General features: G+C 42.9%; 1 protein-coding gene across 2 annotated transcripts in view; it reads left to right on the top strand.

Moving 5' to 3' along the window:
- The first annotated feature begins 4,692 nt into the window (after positions 1–4,692).
- Positions 4,693–12,414, top strand: part of PDS5A (PDS5 cohesin associated factor A) — an 85,770-nt gene continuing 78,048 nt past the window's right edge. The window contains exons 1-2 of one of the 2 annotated variants that reach the window (XM_030023477.2): positions 4,693–4,837; positions 5,666–5,836. In XM_030023477.2, the coding sequence (XP_029879337.2) occupies positions 4,811–4,837; positions 5,666–5,836 (198 nt within the window). In that variant the 5' untranslated portion in view covers positions 4,693–4,810. The remainder of the gene's footprint in view (positions 4,838–5,665; positions 5,837–12,414) is intronic. The other variant, XM_030023468.2, reaches the window with a different exon arrangement.

The raw sequence follows: 12,414 nt of genomic DNA, 5'->3' as shown, positions 1-12,414 counted from the left end.
GGCAGTCATGATTAGGAAGCAACCTGTGAGAAAGCAACTTGCTAGATATCAAAAACTGGCTAAACGCTAGACTTGAAAACAAGTAATTAAGCTTTTTTTTTTTTCCCTCTTGACCTATTTGACTGCGACTTAAAACATTTAATAGTGAAGGACCACACTCCACCACCTGGTTCTGCAAAGCAGGAGCTTTCAAGAGCATAGCTATTATTAGGAAGACAAGTACTTTCCTAACCCACCAGATAGGATTTCTTACTTGTCTGGCCAACTGACTGACAGGTATGACTTATTCTGCAGTTCATGACACACTGTTGTGTCTTGATACAACTATTTAGTTCTTGATCATTATTACTATCCAGGTTTACTGTACTAACAAAGACCTGAGGACAACCGTTAAGCTGTTCCTGGAAAGATGTGTGCATAGCTTAATTTAATCAACATGAATTAAGGGATTTTCTGTGCTTAAAGTAATCACTCCATACTCTCTTCTGTTTCACCTGAAAGCCGTTTTGTTCTGAAAACCTTGTGCTGCATTATTTTCCTCACCAGTAAAAACACCACATTCTTCTTTTATTGGTACCTTCCTCTAACCTCTCCTGACATGATACAGAGAAAGAAGCACCCCACAACAGTGTTCAGCACCCTTTATTTCAGTCTGCTTATAGACTACACTTGCAGTAGTAGTCTAAAATATATTAATAAACAAATAATGGATTGGAGTAAATACTTTCCAATAAAAATAAAGGGAGTAAAAGTAAATAAATTCCAACCTAAATTTGTCCAGGTAGGGACTCAATAAAATCTGGGTAAAGACTAAAGGACTGGGTCTTATTATTAGACAGAGCCATCCATTAAAACCCAAGGGATCATGTGAACCTGGCTACAGCTGTACAAGAAGCAGAGTCCAAGTCAGATCTCAGCTGCTTGCTGAAATTAGAAGGGTGAAGGTCAAACAAGCAAAGGCAACAAACCAGGCACTAGCAGCTGTAATCATATCTGGGACGAGATTTCAGGACTATTCAGATTAAGAGTACCACAGGTCAGTTTATCTGAAGCTTTTATGTTTGCACATTCTGAAAATGCCATGCATATATTCAAGCTAATTGGCAGTTAAGTGTTCATTCATACCTCCCTTAATTGGGTGTGATATCAGAACAACACGCTGTGTTTTAGCCCTTTAGAGTTTCAAATGATGCAGAAGTATGAATCCCTGCTTCTCTTCTGAGACAAGATGGACCACTGCCTAATCATCCCGTGATTACAGAACTGCACCTACTCCTCTCTCAACCACCTTGCTGATCATGATTTGTCTAAGGCTCATTCAAAACATCATGTATCTGACTAGCAGCATCTAAATTAATAGCTATCCTAAGAGTGCTCTGACAATTTTACACTAGTATGCTGGCAAAATACTCCCGCTGTGGCCCTCGGGTATGTCAGCAAGGTTGTGTTGATACCAGAACCTACAGTCAGACAGCAAATTATACCAGGAATGGATCAGTCTACCAGTAGAAACTGTACCTGATGGCTTAGGACTCCAACAAAATTGACACTGAGGGGTGGTCAAAATTTTCATACTGCTGACTAACCATTACCTGTGAAAGCAGAAATCTAGTGTGAACCTCTCCTAGGTACTAAACTTTCTACTGATGTATTTCAGGAAATATTTTTCAGTGTTATACTACACATATGAAATCCTGAGAATTAAAAATCTTCAACCATTAGTCCACAGTAATTAATTGCTAACTTCACTCTTTGTCTGAAGTCTGCAAGAAGACAGAGAGAGATCTTGGTCCTCAGCCAAGAGTACTCCAGTGTAAGGGTTCACAAACAACTTGCTCAAGATGAAATAAAATTTTAATTAAATGAGCAAACTTTGCCTGGCACTTTCAAGTGAAATCTTTGAACTGCCACATCTAACTACATGTTAGTTTCAGTGCACATATGCTTTAGAATGCAAGAGTTTATCTTATTCTTCAGTGGAAAATAAAAGTGACTGGAAGTGCGTACTAGAGGCTCTGCACCATGTTTGTCCTTAACTTAGACTAAAAGCAAGTTGTGGGAGCATAGCACTCTACCTTTTCATTCTTATTCCTACTTCATGACCTGTTGTATAAAAATTTCTTGGTAAAGATGGTGTCAGTTCATGAAAAACTTGTAACCACAAGATTACAAGAAAACGTTATGACATTGTAGGTCATATTAATGATATACATAAAATCCCACTTTTCAATAACAATAAAACAATACTTGAAAATAAACATTAAAAAAACAGACATTCTGAGACTTAGGTGAAATTTCTAGATTATAACACCCATAATACTTCAATTCTGCCGAAAGAGAAGCCTGCCTAACATCTTCCTAGCTGTATGCTTGGGTCATAAAAAAACCTCAGCAAAGATCACTTTGAATTTATTTATTGCATCATCTTTACTAATTTACATTCTCTCTTTTTCTATTTAAATTGAAGACAGCTCATATAGGTTTTTGATGCATGCTTTCTTTTTTTAGTTACAGAATAATTTTCTAGGATTTGTTTCTGATTTATTGTGTTAATACAAGTGTATTAAAAATAAGGAATCTACACCAAATTGTTTATATTAGTCATTTGATTTGGGAAGCAAAGTACCTAATGTAACAAACATAAGGATAAAACCCCCAAATTTGTTAAAAGTGTAATAGTTCTGACAGTACATATTATTTTATTGACAACAAATAAGAGTTGATAGCTAGTCTGAGTACTTCAGCTCTAAGGCAAATCTAAATGGCCGCTGAAGTTTGCATTAGGAAAAAGATTAAACGCTTGGCGTTAGCTTTATTTGTTTATTAAATCAGTACAACCTTGTTAAAACTGCATGGTGTATCCCACTCTTACGGTCACCTGTCTGTTGTGAATGCCCAAATCCATCGATCCTTAAGCCTGGGGAGAATAATTTTATCTAAGCCTGGACTCACAGCTGGATTTAAATGTCTTGTCTGGTGGCACCCTTCTAGATTTCCAAATCACTGTCTGAAATCTCCTAAGTGTTCTTTGCAACTCTCAGCCATTTTCACTGTAATCCTTCTGAGCTGATTTCATAGATGCTATGGACATTCAAGGCTTTAACTCCCCTAGGACAACACTGCAGGGAGACAAGGAACACGGGTAGGACAGCAATTTCCTACCCACATGCTATTACACCAGAAGTACTGGAGAGCTCCTCAGTCTTTTTCAGTATGTTTTCCTCCCACACCTTGTAAATCTGGAATTTGGCGTACTGCACCATGATCTTACTTATTTATGCCTTTCCCAACCCCTCACCCTCCTGCATCTTTCCTGCGTGGATGGCAGGCCTTGCCAGCCCCTCTGCTGTGCCCAGCAAGGCCCCTGTCACATACGCGCAGCCCCTGGGGAGAAACCTGTCCCTCCACGCAGCTTGGTCCCAGCCTCTCACCTTTAATATGCTCTGTAGAAAATTCATTAGAGATTTTAAAAACTGAGAAAAATGATACTTTTAGCTGGTTTGAGTAACCAAGAATAGTCAGCTGAAGACCCTAAATTACTCTTCATCAGCTAAAAAGCATCTTTCAGCTGTCATGCACCTTCTCTGAGCAGGGTGGGCATCTGGAAAACACTTTATAGCCACCTATACTTCAGACATGCAGGGCACATAATGCAGATTCAAAACAGACAGATATATCCCACTTTGCTACTAACTTTCCAGACATACTCCATCTCTTGGAAATATGAAAGAATATTAAATTACAGAGACATTTTGCATGGAAGGATTTCCTGAGTTGGCTGGCAAGGGCTCCTTCAGTCTGCATATTCAAGTTTCTCCTGAAGATTTATAACTAAATTAATGTTTGAGAAACTCATCTGCCAACAACGAGGAAGAAAAATTTGGACGTTGAGGCGGGGATGCTGCTCTCTACCCCCAAACCCCCCCCGCCTGCCTGAGGAAGGGCTATTGACTCCTACCGCCACAGCAGTCTCCGTGCCACCCCACGCATCGTTTCCCCCCCATTTTCTTATTTACCACGCCGACCAGGCCTCACCACCGGCACCAGATGCTTGAGGGACCGGCCAGAGGAGACCGCGCAGCCACGAGCAGCCCGGCTCCCTGAGGAAGCGCAAACATGCCTCTCCCCCTCCCGCACACGGCGCTGCCGCCCTGCAGCCGGGAACCCGCCGGCCCCCTCCCCGGCAATCCCGGCAGCCGGCCCCACGCCGCCCAGGCCTCGCCCTCGGAGCCGGCCGTTGCCCCCCGCCGCCCAAGAGGAGAGCCCCGCGGGGTCGGGGCTCGGCCGGAGAGCGGCCCTGAGGCCGCGGCCCGGCCCGGCCGCTCCGGGGGTTTTGGCGCCAAGCGGGAGGCAGCGCTGCGGCGGCCGCGCCCGGTATTGCCCGCCGCCGCCGCCCTGCGCCGGGCTCGGCGGGCTACGAGACTTACTGGCCGGCCTCGCCCCTGCCCCGGGGCTGGGGCTGGGGGATCCTGGCTGGGCGGCGCTGCGGGCCCGGCCCCAGGCCCGAGGGCGGGCGGGCGGGCAGGGGGAGGGGGGCGGCGCGGAGCCTCCTCCCGGGCTGTTCTTCCCCGGCCGGACGGAGAGCGGCACTGTGTCCCCGCGGCGCACGCTCCGCCGGAGCCTCCCCCTCTCCCCAGCCGCCGCCGCCGCTGCTGCCGCCACCGAGCAGCCTCCCCCTCCCCCCACCCCTTCCCGAGCAGGAGCCGCCGCCGCCGCACCGCGGAGCAGGGACGCGGCGGGAGCAGCCAGGGCAGCGGCCGGCGGGGGTGGCGGCGGAGCGGTGAGGACCACCCGGCACGGAGGCTACTCAATGCTGCACCTTCCGGAGCTGCATGAGGTAAAGGCGGCTCCGGGTCCCGCTTCCCTCCGTCCCCGCTCGCCCCCCCCCCCCCCCCCTCCCCGTCCCCGTCGCCCGCGGCCGGCGGGGGTGTGTGCGCGGAGCCGGGGGGGGGGGGGGGGCTCTTTGTGGGCCCGGCGGGGCGAGGAGGGGCTGCAGGGCGAGGGGCTGAGGGGGGGCATGAAGTTGCGGGAACAAATGGAAAGTGGAGAGTGGCCTGGCCCCCTCCCCGGGGGGGCTCCCGCCGCCGCGGGGCGGCCGGGCGGGGGGCTCGGCGCCGGGCGGGGGGGCCGGCGGGGGTGTTTTGTTTGTGCTCGCCGCCGCCTCCCTGCCTCCCTCCCTCCCCCTCTCCTGTTGGTTTCTCTGCCTCCTGATAGTTTTGAGGCCTAACTGTTTAGGCCTCGTCTCCCGGCTCCGGGGCCGGCGTGCCGGCTCCGAACCCCCCCCCCGTCGCCCCGGGGCCGGGAATCGCACCCCCCGCCCCCCGCCTCGGGCCGTAATGAGCCCTCGGCCCCGGGGCACCCTTCGATCGAGTCGGAAATTTCATTGTAAGGTCGTCGGCTCCGAACTAACAGTGTTGGGCTGGAGCAGCCCCGCAATGAAAGGAGGCGCCGGAGGGGAATGGAGGGGCCGGAGTTGCGGGCGGCGGCGGCCGGCCGGGCCTCGCCTCAGCGCCGCCCGGGGCCGGGGGATGCGGCGGGGGCAGCGGCGGGGGGCGCAGCCGGCGGGGTGATAATCGGGGCCTTCTGCGAATTGAGGGTGAGAAATGGAAAAAGAGGGTTAGAAAGTCGTTTCCATTCTGCTGAACTTTTGTTTTCTGACCGATAGAGGCCGGTAGAGGACTGTGGAGAAGGAAAGTTTATAACCAACAGCACCAGGATGGACTTCCCTGCTACCCAACCAAAACCTGCTGCCGACGGTAAAATCATCTACTATCCTCCTGGAGTGAAGGAGATTACGGACAAAATTACCAACGATGAGGTGGTTAAACGGTTAAAGGTGAGCAATCCTGACCACCACCCCCTTCCCTGCGACTTTTGCTTCTCAAGGTAAACATTTCATCATTGGAAAGGAGAACTGCCGGAGTTCCCTTGTCATAATTGAAATGTCTCCTTCTTGCCTGCACACCTTTATGGGGATATCACTTCCTTGCTTTTCCTTAAAAGAGGGAGCATTTTTTAAATTCGTGACTTTACTCTCGCGAGTTGTCTCAAAGCCAGAGTTGATACATTAAACTGCTAATTTGTACGTCAAATACATCCACGCTTTTGGGGAGAGATCTGAAGTGGAATCATAAGTAATAATTGCAGGATATGTTACTGAAAACTTTTGCTCATGAGCTAGGAGGTTTTGTGGGCTCCAGCACTTTGAGCAAGCATAGTTGAGCAGGGGAAACAAGTAGATCTAGTTAAGGGTAATCTTGACTGAAAAGGTAGTAGCACTGTTCACAAACAGCAAAGATGAATTTCTGGAGTTTGTAGATGGAATTTTGAAATCGTTTCGTATGTAAAACCTGCCTCAGATTTTGCAATTTAATACAATACATATTGTTTCTTTCCTATTCAGTATAACTGGTGCTTGGCAAAGTTGCTAAATTTTCATGAGCAAAAGGGACTGTTACAAAAGCATCTTCTCTGCTTGCTTGACAGCATCCTGGGGGACTGTGAGGCTTATCTGAATTTTTTATTTTTTTAATCCCTTTTTTCACTTTTTAATCCCTTTTTTCACTGGAAACATGAAATACTACTTTGATACAGTAGTATTATTTCTTAACTCTATGCTGACAATAGAGAATAAAGGTGAGCATCGATCAAATATTGGCACAGCTCATTTGTTAACACCATGGTCTTTGGACCAGAAAGTTGTCGTAACCTGGGATTTGGTCCCATGCCCAGGGTGGAAATGTAGTAATAATTTTTTAGACATCGGAGATATTCTCTCATCTGATCATCTGTTTTCCATCACAACAGTGACCCCACAAAGATTGAAAAATAGAAATCATGGTCTTGGCTAGTCAGCTGGTACATCGCAAAATCTTTTACCTATAGATGTGAAAAGTATGCAGGCTTTGTGCTTTGCTTTCAAAGCAGCAAGGCACATCAGTTGTTTCTTTGAAAACAAGTCTTGTTGTCCAGTTACAGTTTTGAAAATTATTGAATGGACAAGTCCAGCTTAGTATTTTCAAAACTCCACTGGCGTATTGCCAGTTACAGGAGAAGATCCTAGAGTTTGATTGTTTGGACAGAGACCTTGAATCAAAGTCTGTGTGGAATGGGGAGGAGTGCAGTTTTGAGGTGCTTGTTGAAATGGGTATTTAATTTTGTCCCAGTTGGAGAACTTGCAATGGTGAGCTGTGCCATTCCTAGATAATAGGAATAATAGAATTTCAAAGTCATGCATATATGTTTTGCTGAAATCATGTGTGTGTGTTGGACATAATTTTCAGGCTAACAGCAGATATTTTTTCTGTCATTTTCTTATGAACTACTGTTAAGGGATTCAGATGACCTCAAGACTGTAGACTAACTTTAAATGGGAACAAGTATTTTTTTCTTCATGTTTTTGTATAGACATATATAATCTTTATTTATGAAATCCATGCTTCTTGATATCAACTTGATTTATAAAAACAAATTCATTTTGGTATGTGGAATATTATGATGTTGCAGTGCTTGGGATGAAAATGCTTGAAAAAGTTTTGTTCAGTTAAAAAATAACTTTCCACAACTTTAAATATGACAATGATAAAAGCCAGCTTTAGCAGAATGTACAAATTCAGGCATGAATCAGTCCTTGAAACTGTAGGGCTTTTGCTGCCTTCTTGGCCACGCATAATCTAAAGATGCTCCGTGTGTCTCTTGCAGAAGATGCATGTGTAGCTTGGTGTTTTGGCCACCAGGCTTTGGGTCAGTTCCTACAAATTTCGGTTCTTTTAGCTTATTGAAGTCATGGTCAACTTAATTTGTTACAAATTTGTGTCCTTATTAGCAACTTTACTGATATCACATCTGCATTTTTGGGACCAGACCTCTTCTTGTAATGAAGGCTTTTCTTATTGTTGGAACTTGAGACGTTCCGGGCACCTGTCCCAGAGTGCCTGAGCAGCAGCTTTTGTGCCAAGGACTTTTAAAAAGAATGTTTTTCTATCCTTTCCCTCCTTCTGCTTGGGGTTGTGGGTAATAAAATGTAGACCAGATTCTTTTACAGTGTTTTGATGTATCTGTATGATAGCATTAGCACTGTCCTGAAAATGGAAGTATTGAGAATTTTAAAATCAACATGTACCTTCTGAGTGATGTAGAAAGGAAAAGCCTCTGGATTGCATATGTATGATGAATGAAACACCAGTTCAGGCGCTTAATGGAGTCAAAGGTGGCTTCTGGTGTGTTAGATTACATTGATGGGTCGGTGCCTTCTTAGAGTGGGATGGTATGCAATGTATAATTTCAGCTATTGAAGAAATGATGGTTTTAACTGTGGTGTGCTATGGCTGGGGACAAGTGTCCATTTAATAGATGCAATTAAGCTTAACCAAACTAGGCAGCTAGCATGTAACAGAGAGTTGAGGCTTACTGTACTTTGACTACGAAAAAGGTTTGGTTTTTTTTTTAGGGTAATATTCCTCTTTACAATGCATCTGTTCAAGTTATATGGTGATTGGCTTTAGGGCTGTAAGTCAGATGCTTGTCAATTTAGTAAGGCTTGTGGGGAGAGGTGGTAACTTTTATTTAACCAAGTGACAGAAGTGGAAAACAACAAACAATTCTAAGGCACCCAAGTAGTCCTCCTTCAGTTCCAAAATCGAGCCAACAGCTAAATACAAATTGAGAACAACTGTACTAGCAATATTCTATTTCTTCCCGTAAGACAGCTGAAGGTTGAAAGAAGTTTTAGAAAATCATCATCTGCTTTGCTGCAAAGCTTCTGTATGACTATCGAAATTTTTCCAAATTGACTGTATTTTACTGCCTTGTCAAACACCAGACTTGTATATTGTTGTCAGTAAACTATTACATCTCAGATATAACTTTCTCTGGTCACAAGAGAATATTTTGATGTCACTTATATAAAACCTTGTAATCATTATGAATAAGATTAATATTAGTGTACTTAATTGTCAGACATACTAAAAATAGCCCCATCAATCCAAAATGCATAAATCCTGACTTTCTCAGAGGCTGACTTAAACAGCCTTTGTAGGCAAAGCCAGAGCTGCCACTGAAAGAAGTGGCGCTCTCTGCTGCTTGTCCCAAACTCTGTTCTGTACCCTCTCTACAAGCATTTTTTTTTTTTTTGCCACATGTCAAAACGGATGGGTGAACAGATCTGGGTTAAAACTTAGGAGGAAAAAACCCAAACCTAAACCTGTGTTAATTTTGGCCTGAATCATTTTCTTGCCTGATATATCACGAGAGCTCACAAATACTTGTGCTGGCATAGGGGAAAAAGCAACTTTTTTCTGTGGCAGTCCTGCCTTAGAGTGTTGAAGGAACTTCAGAGTCGATCTGAATCTGAAAGTTTGCAAATGTTATCTTTTGAGATAGTTTTGCAGAAACAATCAAAAGTCCCCATCTCTATCTCACCTGCTAGATTTTTTAAGTAAGAGAAATAATGCGTAATGACAAGTTCAGATATAGCTTTGTACGAACAACTATACAGTTTGGTAAAGCGTATGACAAGTCTGTAGAAAAAAAGAAAACACTTATAGTGCAGTGTTTTCTTTTGCCTTTTACAGTGTAAGCATGTAAGCATAATAATTCATAAAATCTGTAAAAAGCACATTTAATCAGACACTAAAGATACAAAAGTACCAAAAAAAAAAAAAAAAAATTCTGAAACCTTCCGAAGGAAAAGTAGTGATAAATTAGTTTCAGCATAGAGATTTTTAACAAAGGTTTAAGGCAGTGTAAAAACCTGGTTTTGTGAAATCAAGAGTTTTATAGGTTAGAATTTATTGACAGCGATGTAGTTCTTCTTTATCATAGCTGGGGTTAGTATTGTGTTTTCTGGGTTTTTTTGTTTTGTTGTTTTTGTGTTTGGTTTTTGTCGTTGGTTGGTTGGTTGGTTGGTTTTTGTTTTGTTTGGGGGAGTGATTTTCCTTTTGTTTTTTGATCAGTCCAGTAGTCTTGTTGCTTTTCCCATGGTGACAGTCTGGCAAGGCATTTTCTGTGAGAGATTCTTTTGATTTTGACGCACACATTCACCCTTCCATCCTCTCCCCAATTCTCCCCCTGCCACCCTATCCCAAGGCCTAGTTTGTGATGATCTGGAGAAGTTAGCACTCCTAGTGTGCCTTAAAGTCTTCCTTATCTTGTCCCATGGCATTTCTTAGTTATCTGATATATATTTGTGCCAGAGTGAAACAGACACCCCCTCTCCTTCTTCCCATTGTCTTCTTCGTGTTCCTCTGGTTATTAGATGTTGGCATCTTTGTAGTTGGGCCTGTTGTGTCTTTATCTTTGGAAGATTATCCTCATATTGCTAGAAATAGTTAATGCAAATAATTTATCATATTATGTACAGGTGTTTTTTTAGGCATCTGTTACGTAATGTTAAAATTGAGAAAGGTTGCTTGTTTGCTGCTTAAAAGTTTTCGAGTAGGCTGGAGGTATGTGAGAGGAAAAAAAAAATTGTTCTTTACTCACCCTGATATTTCTGCATAAGTTAATGGCCACTCTCTGACATTGTGTAGTTAGATGGGCCTTTGATCTGACCTGGTTATGCTTAAGTAGTTATTTTGAACGAAACTAAAAAAATACAAATTAGAGTATCATCTGGGAGAAGAAAATCTATTTTCTATGGTGTCATACACTAGGATTTGGTATGTTTGAGGGGAAAAGGTATGCATATTAAGTGTGTTGGATTGTATTAATTAATAAATACTATTTGCTGGCAAGACTTAAATGACATGGGTAGTTTCATTGCTTAGACCTCTGACTTGCATGTACTTACATGCTTATATTTAAGAATTATAAGTAGTTCTGTGGAGGTCATATAGCCAGGTTACAGAAATGATCCGCAGTTAATTATTCTAACAATTTTAAAACTTCCATTAATTGTATTTAACTGCAGACTGCCGTTTGCAATGATCTTGAGCTACTGCTGGCCACGTAAGCCTAAAGTCAAATTTCTAATTTGATTTTGCTCATAGTTTAATCTTTTTAATTAGTTTTACTCTTGTAACAATCAAGTTTTTCATTAACTAGGACAGGCCACTAGTCAGAGAAGAAGAAATCTTGTTCTAATTTTTTTTTCCAATGGAATATTAGCTGTTTGCTTTGTAAATGTCCCAATTTTATCAATCCTTAGAGAAATAGACCACGTAGGCTCACCCAGTTCATCCAGATGTTACTGAATTTCAAATTGATTGATGATGAGAACCTTTGTTTTTATATCTGATAATTTTCTTTTGTTACAAGTGCATCAGTAATTAATGGCAATTTCACATGTTCAATATTATTCTAATGGTTTCCCGGCAACAATAAGATAAATATATTGTGAAGGAAACGAAGCCCAAATTTGAAAGGGAGGGAAAAACAGAGGTTGCTGAATTAGGAATGATAACTTCTGATCACTGACCACCAAAATGGACAGACTAGTTCAGAAGTCCTTATGCCCTATTATAAACCTCAAGGAATTATTAATTTTATTCTTGTGGTGGTGCTTTTTTGTGAGATGGGGACATGATAATCACAGTTTAAGAGATGGGGAACTGAAGAGCTACTGGAAGGGTAAAACCCAAACCCAAACACAAGAAAGACAAGCTGGCTTCATATGCCTAATTCGGCATTTCTGGAATGTGGCTTCTGAAGTGACTGTGCATTCTGTTGCACTTTACATGTTCAGACCACAAGTTCCTTTGATTTCAGTTACGTATCTGAGTGCCTGGCACTTCTGTAAACCAAGCCTCATCATCTCTGCTTAAGAACCTGGAAAATTACAAATGTTTTCTGTGAAAACTTTGTTATAGGCTGTTTAACAAGCATCATACAGAAACTTCATAATAAGTGGGAGGCTAGCATGCAAGTCTTCAGGCTTAAATGTTTTAAAACATGGCATAAAATATTCCTTACCTGCAATGTTTCCTTCAGTTATAGTCTTCAGCTTCAGTAAATAAGAAAGATGGCCTTTGGGCAATATGCTCCTCTACCAAACCACCTTCATTAACTCCAGAGCAGGTCCTTTCTGTGGACTGAACCAAGTAATGGCTTCCAGTTTTTAGTTGGTTTTTTTTTTGGTTGGTTGGTTTTGGTGGGTTTTTTGGTGTTTTTTTTTTCTTTTTAAAGAAGAAGGAAAAAAAAAAGGTATGTAATCACTTACCAAATACCTTATTAACATTAGGGTTGAGGAGACTGACTAGAGATTTGAGAATTATAGGATTGTTTACCTGGGAAAAGAGATGAATAAGAGTTGCTGTGATAAAAGCATACAAAATAACGAATGACAGTTAGTGAATTAGGATTTTCTGGTTTTGCTCCCGTCTCCTGAAGAAAGCATTCATTGAAATTGAAACTTAAAAAATTGTTGTAGGCTAAATATTTCTTAGGGTCATATTGGAAGATTGCAGCAGAGCAGAG

Source organism: Aquila chrysaetos, chromosome 1 (assembly GCF_900496995.4).
Source record: "Aquila chrysaetos chrysaetos chromosome 1, bAquChr1.4, whole genome shotgun sequence".
In the NCBI taxonomy this organism is placed as follows: domain Eukaryota; kingdom Metazoa; phylum Chordata; class Aves; order Accipitriformes; family Accipitridae; genus Aquila; species Aquila chrysaetos.
This window is presented reverse-complemented; position numbering and strand designations above follow the sequence as displayed.